The 14,598-nt window shown below is 42.2% G+C and overlaps 1 protein-coding gene across 6 annotated transcripts in view; it reads left to right on the top strand.

Annotated features, from left to right (window-relative positions):
* ST3GAL3 (ST3 beta-galactoside alpha-2,3-sialyltransferase 3) overlaps positions 1-14,598 on the top strand; it is a 310,879-nt gene that overhangs the window by 51,201 nt on the left and 245,080 nt on the right. For 5 of the 6 annotated variants that reach the window (XM_075832627.1, XM_075832630.1, XM_075832625.1 and 2 more), the window contains exon 2: positions 5,431-5,575. In XM_075832627.1, the coding sequence (XP_075688742.1) occupies positions 5,461-5,575 (115 nt within the window). In that variant the 5' untranslated portion in view covers positions 5,431-5,460. Of the gene's footprint in view, positions 1-5,430; positions 5,576-14,598 lie in introns of those variants that run through there. The other variant, XM_075832631.1, reaches the window with a different exon arrangement.

Raw genomic sequence — 14,598 nt, 5'->3', positions numbered from 1 at the left:
TGGGCTTCCCGATATACCCTGGTCTGCCCACTGAGTGTGAGTGGGTCTGACTAATATATGAGGCCACTTTCCAGTGCCGTTAACAAGTCCCCTGTCCCCCCGGACCCGGTTTCGTGACCGCAAATGGCACCTCCCAGTATTGAAGATGTTAAGGCAGTAATTTGCGGTGCGGCCAATGATTGGCTGATTACCGCTGAGCCCATCATCATCAGGACGAGTTTAGGGATCCCTGTTCGTCCTCCCTTGTTTGGGCTCTTTTGAGGTGTGACACCGCTATGGGTGAGGCTTACTCCCGTTTTAGCCTAGCGCAGACCGCGACTTGCAATCATGTCCGCACATAGCACGATCGCATGCTCCAGAAATGTACGTGAGCATCAACAATACAGTACCTGATATCTATTGCTGCCAGCCCCTGATGATTCACGCCAGCATACAATACGGCTACATTCAGATGAACGTAGTCAACCTCGGACGTGAAAAACTACATCCCCCATAGATTAGAGTCTGGAGGGTTGCGGGAAGCGCCAAAAAAATAGGACATGTCCTATTTTTCCACGGATCCTTCACGCGGTACATTGAAACAACGGTCGTGTGAACGGCCCCATTGAAATACATGAGTCCGTGTGACGGCCGTTGCTTTAATGGCCATCACACGGACTACATATACGCTCGTCTGAATGAGCCCTAAGAATGTGAAGAAACGCGTAGGGCTTTGAGATTTAGCCAGTTCGATCAATTATTAGACTGTCTGCCATTAGCCTTAGGACACTGTTAGTGGTGATCGGTTGGTGGTGATCGGTTGGTGGTGATCGGTTGGTGGTGATCGGTTGGTTTGTGTACGGTCAGATAGCCGGCCATTCCTACGGTCTCGCTTCTGGTCTGTATATCATATCTGAGTGGAGAGAGATACGAATATCTATTACATCACAAAGCTCCTTTGCTATGAAACAAATGATTGGAAATTAAGATGTCGGATAGGATTTGCATATTGGTCTCTGATAATTACCCACATTCTTGGTTACTATTGCTTTACTGCGTGCTGTGCAGGTATTGCACATATTTATATGTATTTCATTCATTTTCATCTTCTTGAATAAGTTAAATATTAAAGGTTACGTTTTATCTTATGATAACCCCAGTGTAAAAGTGTTTAGTGAAGGGTATAATTAATTCAGCTGTGGGATAATATACGTTACCTTATTATTCAGTGAAAGTGTGTTTATCTGCGGTTTTGATGCAGATTTGTCGCATTAGATTACGCAAAGTGTGCATGAAGCCTTAAAGTAAATGTCAACACCTTAAAATACCATGTTTTTAAATCTAAAATATTCTTCTGATACAGAGCTACAAATCTTCTGCTTAGACATAGTTACATGATAACATTCCTCTGCCTGCAGCCACCACTAGAGGGAGCTCACTACATACAGATATATACAGCTCCCATAGAGTTACATGATAACATTCCTCTGCCTGCAGCCACCACTAGAGGGAGCTCACTACATACAGATATATACAGCTCCCATAGAGTTATATGATAACATTCCTCTGCCTGCGGTCACCACTAGAGGGAGCTCACTATACACAGATATATACAGCTCCCATAGAGTTATATGATAACATTCCTCTGCCTGCAGTCACCACTAGAGGGAGCTCACTATACACAGATATATACAGCTCCCATAGAGTTACGCTCTGCTCCAAACCGCCATGTACTTACCTGTCACGGCGTCCTGGTCCATCATTGCCTCCTCAATCGGGATGTGGCGGCCGCTCTAGCCACTGATGCGCTCAACTGGTTCCTAGCGCCCGCTGACCATTGCATTCATAAAGGGGCCAGTGAGCTCCAATTTTCAAAATCCTTCACTTGACCCTGTAGAAAGCCATGCCTGGTCTGGTACACATTGCCAGAGCAGTTTGGGTCTTTATTGTTCTCAGTGTTCCTAAGTTATTCCTGCTGTCTAGTTGAATTATTGTGTACTGACCTTTTCTGTTTTTGACCATCCATGCCTGACTAATGTCATGACCGGGTGCTACGTTTACCGTGACGAACCTCTGATACCTGCCCTGACTTTTGCCACGTTCGTTACAAACCTCTTTTTTATTTCTATGGCCCATGTACACCTTCCTGTATATTTATGGGTAAGTGTCCGGGCCGTAGAATTGACACGCAAAAAATGTCCTAGTTTTTGAATTTGCGGACTGTGCCGCTATACTTTATAATGGGAGCACGGCCTGCAAATGCGGATGATAGTCCGTGGCCGTCGGTTCCCGCAATCACGGACTGTGGACACGGCTATGGCCATGTGCATGGAGCCTTAGCCTGTAATGCCTATGTCTATGCAGGGGCTTTGGAGCTCTGTATCAGAAAAACAGATCTCTGGTCCCTATAAAGATCTATTAAGAAACTAATTAGCAGAAAATGTTGGACGCCTGATCTCTCGTGATTGTAGCACTGAATCGGTAAAAACCTAGAAACATTGAAGCAATTCTCATACCTGTTACAGCCAATGCCTATCTGCCGGACTGTAACAATAGTTTTTAATAAGCGTCTCTCTCAATCAGATCATTACATCTATCAGCAGATTTACCAATGTTATTCTATATTAACATCCAAGGCTACACAAAGTTCTGCTGGGTCCTACTGGAGTCTCTGGACATTAAGCAGTCATGTGATCTGACCTGTGATTGTCACTGTCATCTGACCTCCCACAATGCACTTCTTTGATAGTAGTAAACCAGCAGAATTGTGAATACTGCTCTGGATGTAGAGTATTTAAAGGTCAGCACAAGATATTTAAGTGATGAATTTACTAAATGTCTGTTATATTGTATATAGTGGAGTATCTCTTTAAATGAACCCTATGAGTGGATATCACATGTGGGGTTAGCTTTGCGCTCTTTTCCGAGTGTTTCTCATAACTCAGGTGTTTGTTGACTGTAAAGCCGACTCCACCCAACAGGATCCAAACATAGAGCTAGACAAATAAAATAACAAAATATTATTCACTTCCTCTACAGTAATTCTTATGTATACAAGAGAACATCAAAACGAATCAACATTATGGGTGGAGTTCACCTGTTCGGTTATTACATTATGTGCCGTCCCGTGACCCTCTGATTAGCAGGAAACCAAGAAGAAGTCCATGTTCTGCTGAAACTTCTTAACACAAAATACTACAAATCAGAGAGCAACATTTACACCTGTCCTGCAGGGAAGTATAGATATGAGATAGATAGATAGATAGATAGATAGATAGATAGATAGATAGATAGATAGATAGATAGATAGATAGATAGATAGATAGATAGATAGATAGATAGATATGAGATAGATAGATAGATAGATAGATAGATAGATAGATAGATAGATAGATAGATAGATAGATAGATAGATAGATAGATAGATAGATAGATAGATAGATAGATTAGATAGATATATAGATATGAGATAGATAGATAGATAGATAGATAGATAGATAGATAGATAGATAGATAGATAGATAGATAGATATAAGAGGGCTAGGACATAGATAGATAGATAGATAGATAGATAGATAGATAGATAGATAGATAGATAGATATGAGATAGATAGATATGAGATAGATATGAGATAGATAGATAGATAGATAGATATGAGATAGATAGATAGATAGATAGATAGATAGATAGATAGATAGATAGATAGATAGATAGATAGATAGATATGAGATAGATAGATAGATATGAGATAGATAGATAGATAGATATGAGATAGATAGATAGATAGATAGATAGATAGATAGATAGATAGATAGATAGATAGATAGATAGATATGAGATAGATAGATAGATAGATATGAGATAGATAGATAGATAGATAGATAGATAGATAGATATGAGATAGATAGATATGAGATAGATAGATAGATATGAGATAGATAGATATGAGATAGATAGATAGATAGATAGATAGATAGATAGATAGATAGATAGATAGATAGATAGATAGATAGATAGATAGATAGATATAAGAGGGCTAGGACATAGATAGATAGATAGATAGATAGATAGATAGATATGAGATAGATAGATATGAGATAGATATGAGATAGATAGATAGATAGATAGATAGATAGATAGATAGATATGAGATAGATAGATAGATAGATAGATAGATAGATAGATAGATAGATAGATAGATAGATAGATAGATAGATATGAGATAGATAGATAGATATGAGATAGATAGATAGATAGATATGAGATAGATAGATAGATAGATAGATATGAGATAGATAGATAGATAGATAGATAGATAGATAGATAGATAGATAGATAGATAGATAGATATGAGATAGATAGATAGATAGATAGATAGATAGATAGATAGATAGATAGATTAGATAGATATATAGATATGAGATAGATAGATAGATAGATAGATAGATAGATAGATAGATAGATAGATAGATAGATAGATAGATAGATAGATAGATAGATATAAGAGGGCTAGGACATAGATAGATAGATAGATAGATAGATAGATAGATAGATAGATAGATAGATAGATAGATAGATATGAGATAGATAGATATGAGATAGATATGAGATAGATAGATAGATAGATAGATAGATATGAGATAGATAGATAGATAGATAGATAGATAGATAGATATGAGATAGATAGATAGATAGATAGATAGATAGATAGATAGATAGATAGATAGATATGAGATAGATAGATAGATATGAGATAGATAGATAGATAGATAGATAGATAGATAGATAGATAGATAGATAGATAGATAGATAGATAGATAGATAGATAGATAGATAGATAGATATGAGATAGATAGATAGATATGAGATAGATAGATATGAGATAGATAGATAGATAGATAGATATGAGATAGATAGATAGATATGAGATAGATAGATATGAGATAGATAGATAGATAGATAGATAGATAGATAGATAGATAGATAGATAGATAGATAGATAGATAGATAGATAGATAGATAGATAGATAGATAGATAGATATGGGATAGATAGATATGAGATAGATAGATAGATAGATAGATATGAGATAGATAGATATGAGATAGATAGATAGATAGATAGATAGATAGATAGATAGATAGATAGATAGATAGATAGATAGATAGATAGATAGATAGATAGATAGATATGAGATAGATAGATAGATAGATAGATAGATAGATAGATAGATAGATAGATAGATAGATAGATAGATAGATAGATAGATAGATAGATAGGAGATAGATAGATATTTCTGAGTGTGGACATTCCCATGAATACCTGATCAGAATGTAAAATGAAGGGCAATAATAATAATAGAGGGCCACTATTCGGGTGGAGTTCTCTTCTCAGGTATTTGGTTATTATCACCCCCATCATCCTCTCACAGTCTTGTCTCTTCTCCCGCAGGTCATGTAGGATCGCAGGAATGTTTTGAAAATGGGAGTTTTGGTTTTCATGAGGAACCTGCTGCTGGCTCTCTGCCTCTTCCTGGTGCTGGGCTTTCTGTATTACTCCGCCTGGAAGCTCCACCTTCTGCGCTGGGAGGATTCACGTAAGTCTCTTCCTCCCCTCTCCAGTTTTTCTACATCTTTGCTGTCCATTATTCCACCTCCGCACCTCTAGACCTTCTCTTAGAGACAGCGGACTCCCTTAGGACTCCAAGTCCTTCTGCAGGAACCTCTCCTCACTGTACATCATTGTGAGGCTTAGCACGTCAGTACTGCTTGGACTTCTGTTGTGAAATATGGCGGCCGGGACAATCTGAAGTAACCGTTGCGTCTGCAGTAGTACTGTCTACTGGGGCCACTGCCTGGACCGTAGGCGGCTGAGGTTGTACTCGAGCTCCAGCCTCGTACTCGGGCAGTTAGGGTCTTCTCATGGTCCTCAGGTGGAGGATGGGTGACTGCAGTCATGGGCTAGAGGTGGGATGTATTCTCCAATTCTGTCCTCCATTTTATTTAATTAAAGGGCTTTTCCCACTAATAACACTGATGGCATATTTCTATGCAGTGACCACTGAGACCCCCATGGATCCCATGAATAAAGGGACTGTGGTCCCTGCTACTTGTTCCTGATCTTACCTCTCCAGACCGGACACTGTATCGTGAATTGCAGCACAGTCCCATTCAAGTGATGCTGCCATTCCTAGACAGCACCTGGTGAGGGGGCGCTGTTCTTCGCTGTGGCCCCTTTGGTCTAGTGATCGTTGGGGGTCCCAGTGGTCAGACAATGATGGTACATCCAATCAACAGGCCAGCTACGTTAAGGAATTTTCCCACCATAGACTTTTATGGTATTACGACTAGAGATCAGTTGGGGGAATTCCAGTGTTGGGACCCCCACCAATCCCAAAAATGGGGGTGTCTGGTCCTTATTTCTGGGGGGTCGCTGACATGTGTCTCTATCTCCTATTCACTTTAATGGTAAGTGACAAAGCAGGTGGATCCATTTCTCTTCCAGGAATAAGGACCAGACACCCCTCTCCCGGGAAATGGTCAGACCCCACTGATCAGACTTTTATGGCACATCTAATTGGCATCATAAAAATCGGTAGTTCACCGGCTCATACAAATCAATGTCATATGCCGATTGGGGGATGGGGGTTTTATTTATATTTTTCTTGGTCACGTCTTTGATGGACTGGCCGTCTATTGGGAGAACATTACCAACCATTGTAACTGTGAGATCTCGAAATCACTACCTGCTGTGGATTTGACATTGGCTCTATGGGAAGGAGTAGGGGAACTCCGGAAGTTCACACAATGACAAGTCCTGGACACAGATTTAAACATCTCAAATACATGGTCGCAAAGAGGCCTCCAGAGCGAGAGCCGCCTATTGTGGAGGAACTCCGCTCTGACTAGTAGAGGGGGATCTCTGAACACTGGGTCCAGCTCTGTTAACCCCATATAGACTAATAGGGCCCATTTATTGGCTGTGGACTGTGATTGGTCCCCTGACGGGAGGACTGCTGAGGATCTGCTGAATCTTGTGGTGTGATCTCTGCTCCTTCAGTAATGAATAGAGATCTGGCTCCGGTCCAGGGAGTCTTTATGGAGGTTTCTGCAGCGAGAATTGTACAGACAGTGAAATTAATTAAGAAAATGGAAGGTTTCAGTGATGAGGAATGGAAATAAACCGCTATGTAATTGACTCCTGCGATCTGCCTATTAGTATCAGGCTTCATTCACACATTGCAGATTTGGTCAGTTTTTTTATCTCAGTATTTTGAAGCCACAATCATAAGTGGATGCAAAGAAAAGAGGTAGATAAATCTTCCCATTATATCTCCAATGTGTTTTGGATCCACTCCTGGTTTTGGCTTCCAAGTACTGATGCAAAATAGTGAGCAAGTCTTCAATGTTTAAGTTTTAAAGGAACCCTTCACCTGGAGGCAGCGCGGCTCCACCCTCGAGGCCTCCCCTCTGCTCCACCTTCATAAACACTAGCAGCGGATTCATAAAGCTTCAATCCTACAAGCTGAGCTGACCGATGTTATATCTTCTCCGGAGCTGTGGCCGAGCATGCCCAGTACCGCTCCATTCACATAGGGCACTTGGGGACCCCCGTTCTCGGGATCCAAGCGGTCGGACACCCACCTATCATACATTGATCATCTGTACTGTGGATTAGTGATTATTGATAATTATGAGAAAACCCCTTTAATCATTCTATAGCGAAACGTTCCTCAACTTTCTAATATACTTTGTGTATCAATTCCTCACCATTTAGAAGATCTCTGCTTAATGTCAGTAAACGGAACCATTTTGTATACATCTAGAGGCTGAAAACCAGACTTAATACTTCTCACAACTGAAGGGTTTGTTACAATTGTATCCGCCTACAATCTTTTATAGGCTAACCAGCCTAGACTCCAGACTGATACATTGTAGCAAACTATCATGTATTTAGCTCACAGCGGGTGGCATAGACTGGATTCAGCTGTGAAAAGTAGTCGATATAAACAAGGACGATCTCTTTTAATGAAAGTAAACAGAGATCTTGAAAATGGTGAGAAATTGAAACAAAGTATATTAGAAAGTTTCCGAACCTTTCATTATACAATGATTTCGCTTTATTTCCAGCATACTGGTCCGGCCCTTTAAAGGGGTATTCCCATCAGCGATATTTATGACCACAGGATATGTCATAAATGTCAGATAGACGCGGGTCCCACCTCTGGCACCCGCACCTATCTCTGGAATGGGGTCCCCTAAACCCAGTTCTACCGTTTTCTGCTCTCGCTGCCTCCCGGCCACATCCTGATTACATGGTCAGGAGTTACGGAAACAGCATAAATCGCTGAGCTTCGCTGTTTCCGTAAGTCCTATAGAACTGAATAGTAGTTACAGAAACAGCGTAGCTGCCATTCACTACTGTGGGATTTACGGAAACAGCGTAGCTCAGCGAATTATGCTGTTTCCGTAACTCCCGACCATGTAATCAGGATGTGGCCGGGAGGCAGCGAGAGCAGAAAACGGTAGAACTGGGTTTAGGGGACTAGAGGTGGGACCCGAATCTATCTGACATTTATGACATATCCTGTGGATATCTCTGATGGGAAAACTCCTTTAAGGGCTCATTCAGACGAGCGCGTAACTCGTCCGTGTGATGGCCGTTAAAACAACGGCCGTCACACGGACACATGTATTTCAATGGGGCCATTGTTTCAACGGAGCGTGTGACGGGTCCGTGGAAAAATAGGACATGTCCTCTTTTCCTGCATATCACGCATCCCTCCAAAGACTCTAGTCTATGGGGATCTGTGATAATGCGTCCCACACGGGTGCACCTCGAACGTGAAAAGCGGCAGTTTTTCACATCTGAGGTTGCCCATGCTCGTTTGAATGAAGCCTAAAACTACATGTATATTTCCATATGCCAAATTTGCCATTTTGGAGGTAATAGAGGAGGACACATAAGGCTATGGCGCTGCATACTGTGATAGATGGCTCTGTATACTGTGATAGATGGCGCTGTATACTGTGATAGATGGCTCTGTATACTGTGATAGATGGCTCTGTATACTGTGATAGATGGCTCTGTATACTGTGATAGATGGCGCTGCATACTGTGATAGATGGCTCTGTATACTGTGATAGATGGCTCTGTATACTGTGATAGATGGCTCTGTATACTGTGATAGATGGCTCTGTATACTGTGATAGATGGCGCTGCATACTGTGATAGATGGCTCTGTATACTGTGATAGATGGCTCTGTATACTGTGATAGATGGCTCTGTATACTGTGATAGATGGCGCTGCATACTGTGATAGATGGCGCTGTATACTGTGATATATGGCTCTGTATACTGTGATAGATGGCTCTGTATACTGTGATATATGGCGCTGTATACTGTGATAGATGGCGCTGCATACTGTGATAGATGGCTCTGTATACTGTGATAGATGGCTCTGTATACTGTGATAGATGGCGCTGTATACTGTGATAGATGGCTCTGTATACTGTGATATATGGCGCTGTATACTGTGATAGATGGCGCTGTATACTGTGATAGATGGCTCTGTATACTGTGATAGATGGCGCTGCATACTGTGATAGATGGCTCTGTATACTGTGATAGATGGCTCTGTATACTGTGATAGATGGCGCTGCATACTGTGATAGATGGCTCTGTATACTGTGATAGATGGCGCTGTATACTGTGATAGATGGCTCTGTATACTGTGATAGATGGCTCTGTATACTGTGATAGATGGCTCTGTATACTGTGATAGATGGCTCTGTATACTGTGATAGATGGCTCTGTATACTGTGATAGATGGCGCTGTATACTGTGATAGATGGCGCTGCATACTGTGATAGATGGCTCTGTATACTGTGATAGATGGCTCTGTATACTGTGATAGATGGCTCTGTATACTGTGATAGATGGCGCTGTATACTGTGATAGATGGCGCTGTATACTGTGATAGATGGCTCTGTATACTGTGATAGATGGCTCTGTATACTGTGATAGATGGCGCTGTATACTGTGATAGATGGCTCTGTATACTGTGATAGATGGCTCTGTATACTGTGATAGATGGCGCTGTATACTGTGATATATGGCTCTGTATACTGTGATAGATGGCTCTGTATACTGTGATATATGGCGCTGCATACTGTGATAGATGGCGCTGCATACTGTGATAGATGGCGCTGTATACTATGATATATGGCTCTGTATACTGTGATAGATGGCTCTGTATACTGTGATAGATGGCGCTGCATACTGTGATAGATGGCTCTGTATACTGTGATAGATGGCTCTGTATACTGTGATAGATGGCGCTGTATACTGTGATAGATGGCGCTGCATACTGTGATAGATGGCTCTGTATACTGTGATAGATGGCTCTGTATACTGTGATAGATGGCTCTGTATACTGTGATAGATGGCGCTGTATACTGTGATAGATGGCGCTGTATACTGTGATAGATGGCTCTGTATACTGTGATAGATGGCTCTGTATACTGTGATAGATGGCTCTGTATACTGTGATAGATGGCGCTGTATACTGTGATAGATGGCTCTGTATACTGTGATAGATGGCGCTGTATACTGTGATAGATGGCTCTGTATACTGTGATAGATGGCGCTGTATACTGTGATAGATGGCTCTGTATACTGTGATAGATGGCTCTGTATACTGTGATAGATGGCTCTGTATACTGTGATATATGGCTCTGTATACTGTGATAGATGGCGCTGTATACTGTGATAGATGGCTCTGTATACTGTGATAGATGGCTCTGTATACTGTGATAGATGGCGCTGTATACTGTGATAGATGGCTCTGTATACTGTGATAGATGGCTCTGTATACTGTGACTTTAACACTAAATAGCGATGCATACTGTCATATTACCACTTGATAGTGCTGCATATTGTTACACTACTACTAGATGGCACTTCATACTGTCACATTACTATTAGGCTGGGTTCACACGACCATGTTACGTCCGTAATGTACGGAACGTATTTCGGCCGGAAGACCCGGACCGAACACACTGCAGGGAGCCGGGCTCCTAGCATCATAGTGATGTACGATGCTAGGAGTCCCTGCCTCTGCGTGGAACTACTGTCCCGTACTGTAATCATGATTACAGTACGGGACAGTTGTCCTGCAGCGAGGCAGAGACTCCTAGCATCGTACATCACTATGATGCTAGGAGCCCGGCTCCCTGCACTGTGTTCGGTCCGGGTCTTCCGGCCGAAATACGTTCCGTACATTACGGACGTAACATGGTCGTGTGAACCCAGCCTGAGATATCGCTGCATACTGTCACACTATTATTAGACAGTTCTGTTTATTGTCACATTACCACTAGATGGCGCTGTATACTGTCACATGACCACCCACTAGGTAGTGCTGCATACTGTCACATTACTACTGGATTGCGCTGAAAACTGTCATATTACTACTTGATAGCGCTGCATATTGTTACGCTACCACTAGATGGCACTTCATACTGTCACATTACTATGGTGCTGCATAACTACTAATAGATGGTGCTGCATACTGTCACATTACCACAAGATGGTGCTGCATACTGTCACAGTACATATTGGTCTCTGGTAATTACCCACTTTCTTGGTTACTACACCGCGTTCCAAATTATTATGCAAATGTTATTTTTCGCTGATTTTCCTAAATAGTCGATGCAAATGACAGTCCGTATAATCTTCCAGCATCAACCGTTGGAGTAAAATGCGAATTTTATTGAACAAATCTCCTAATGATAACAAAATAGTTTTTTAGAAGTAAAAAACTCAAAATGCACTCACTGTTTCAAATTATTATGCACAACAGAGATCAAAACATTTTAAAGGTTGTAAAGAGAAGTAAAATGGTCATTTGTTGAATTTGCAGCATCAGGAGGTCATATTTACCGAAATCAAAAGCTCTTTCAATCAAAAAAAAACTTCACAGGCCAAGTTACATGTTACACAGGACCCTCCTCTGATATCACCTGCACAGGACAAGTTACATGTTACACAGGACCCTCCTCTGATATCACCTGCACAGCACAAGTTACATGTTACACAGGACCCTCCTCTGATATCACCTGCACAGCACAAGTTACATGTCACACAGGACCCTTCTCTGATATCACCTGCACAGGACAAGTTACATGTCACACAGGACCCTTCTCTGATATCACCTGCACAGCACAAGTTACATGTTACACAGGACCCTTCTCTGATATCACCTGCACAGCACAAGTTACATGTTACACAGGACCCTCCTCTGATATCACCTGCACAGCACAAGTTACATGTTACACAGGACCCTTCTCTGATATCACCTGCACAGGACAAGTTACATGTTACACAGGACCCTTCTCTGATATCACCTGCACAGCACAAGTTACATGTTACACAGGACCCTTCTCTGATATCACCTGCACAGCACAAGTTACATGTTACACAGGACCCTTCTCTGATATCACCTGCACAGGACAAGTTACATGTTACACAGGACCCTCCTCTGATATCACCCGCACAGCACAAGTTACATGTTACACAGGACCCTTCTCTGATATCACCTGCACAGCACAAGTTACATGTTACACAGGACCCTTCTCTGATATCACCTGCACAGGACAAGTTACATGTTACACAGGACCCTCCTCTGATATCACCTGCACAGCACAAGTTACATGTTACACAGGACCCTTCTCTGATATCACCTGCACAGCACAAGTTACATGTTACACAGGACCCTCCTCTGATATCACCTGCACAGCACAAGTTACATGTTACACAGGACCCTCCTCTGATATCACCTGCACAGCACAAGTTACATGTTACACAGGACCCTTCTCTGATATCACCTGCACAGGACAAGTTACATGTTACACAGGACCCTTCTCTGATATCACCTGCACAGCACAAGTTACATGTTACACAGGACCCTCCTCTGATATCACCTGCACAGCACAAGTTACATGTTACACAGGACCCTTCTCTGATATCACCTGCACAGCACAAGTTACATGTTACACAGGACCCTTCTCTGATATCACCTGCACAGCACAAGTTACATGTTACACAGGACCCTCCTCTGATATCACCTGCACAGCACAAGTTACATGTTACACAGGACCCTTCTCTGATATCACCTGCACAGCACAAGTTACATGTTACACAGGACCCTTCTCTGATATCACCTGCACAGGACAAGTTATATGTCACACAGGACCCTTCTCTGATATCACCTGCACAGCACAAGTTACATGTTACACAGGACCCTCCTCTGATATCACCTGCACAGCACAAGTTACATGTTACACAGGACCCTTCTCTGAGATCACCTGCACAGGACAAGTTACATGTTACACAGGACCCTTCTCTGATATCACCTGCACAGGACAAGTTACATGTTACACAGGACCCTCCTCTGATATCACCTGCACAGCACAAGTTACATGTTACACAGGACCCTTCTCTGATATCACCTGCACAGCACAAGTTACATGTTACACAGGACCCTCATCTGATATCCCCTTCACAATTCTTGCATCCATTGAATTTGTGAGTATTTGGACAGTTTCTGTTTGAATATCTTTGCAGGATGTCAGAATCGCCTCCCAGAGCTTCTGTTTTGATGTGAACGGCCTCCCACCCTCATAGATATTTTGCTTGAGGATGCTCCAAAGGTTCTCAATAGGGTTGAGGTCAGGGGAACATGGGGGCCACACCATGACTTTCTCTCCTTTTATGCCCATAGCAGCCAATGAGACAGAGGTATTCTTTGCAGCATGAGATGGTGCATTGTCATGCATGAAGATAATTTTGCTATGGAAGGCACGGTTCTTCTTTTTGTACCATGGAAGAAAGTGGTCAGTCATAAACTCTACATACTTTGCAGAGGTCATTTTCACACCGTCAGGGACCCTAAAGGGGCCTACCAGCTCTCTCCCCATGATTCCAGCCGAAAACATGACTCTGCCACCTCCTTGCTAACGTCGTCCTTGTTGGGACATGGTGGCCATTCGCCAACCATCCACTACTCCATCCATCTGGACCATCCAGGGTTGCACGGTACTCATCAGTAAACAACACGGTTTGAAAATTAGTCTTCATGTATTTCTGAGCCCACTGCAACCGTTTCTGCTTGTGAGCATTGTTTAGGGGTGGCCGAATAATAGCTTTATGCACACTTGCAAACCTCAGGAGGATCCTACACCTTGAGGTTCGCGGGACTCCAGAGGCACCAGCGGCTTCAAATACCTGTTTGCTGCTTTGCAATGGCATTTTAGCAGCTGCTCTCCTAATCCTATTAATTTGTCTGGCAGAAACCTTCCTCATTATGCCTTTATCTGAACGAACCCATCTGCTCTGAATCAGCCACAAATCTTTTCACAGTACGATGATCACGCTTAAGTTTTCTTGAAATATCCAATGTTTTCATACCTTGTCCAGGGTATTGCACTATTTCACGCTTTTCGGCAGCAGAGAGATCCTTTTTCTTTCCCATATTGCTTGAAACCTGTGGCTGCTTAATAATGTGGAACGTCCTTCTTAAGTAGTTTTCCTTTGATTGGGCACACCTGGCAAACTAAT

Source organism: Rhinoderma darwinii, chromosome 7, assembly GCF_050947455.1.
Source record: "Rhinoderma darwinii isolate aRhiDar2 chromosome 7, aRhiDar2.hap1, whole genome shotgun sequence".
Lineage (NCBI taxonomy): Eukaryota > Metazoa > Chordata > Amphibia > Anura > Rhinodermatidae > Rhinoderma > Rhinoderma darwinii.
Note: the sequence above shows the minus strand (reverse complement) of the source record. Positions and strands in the feature narration are given on the sequence as shown.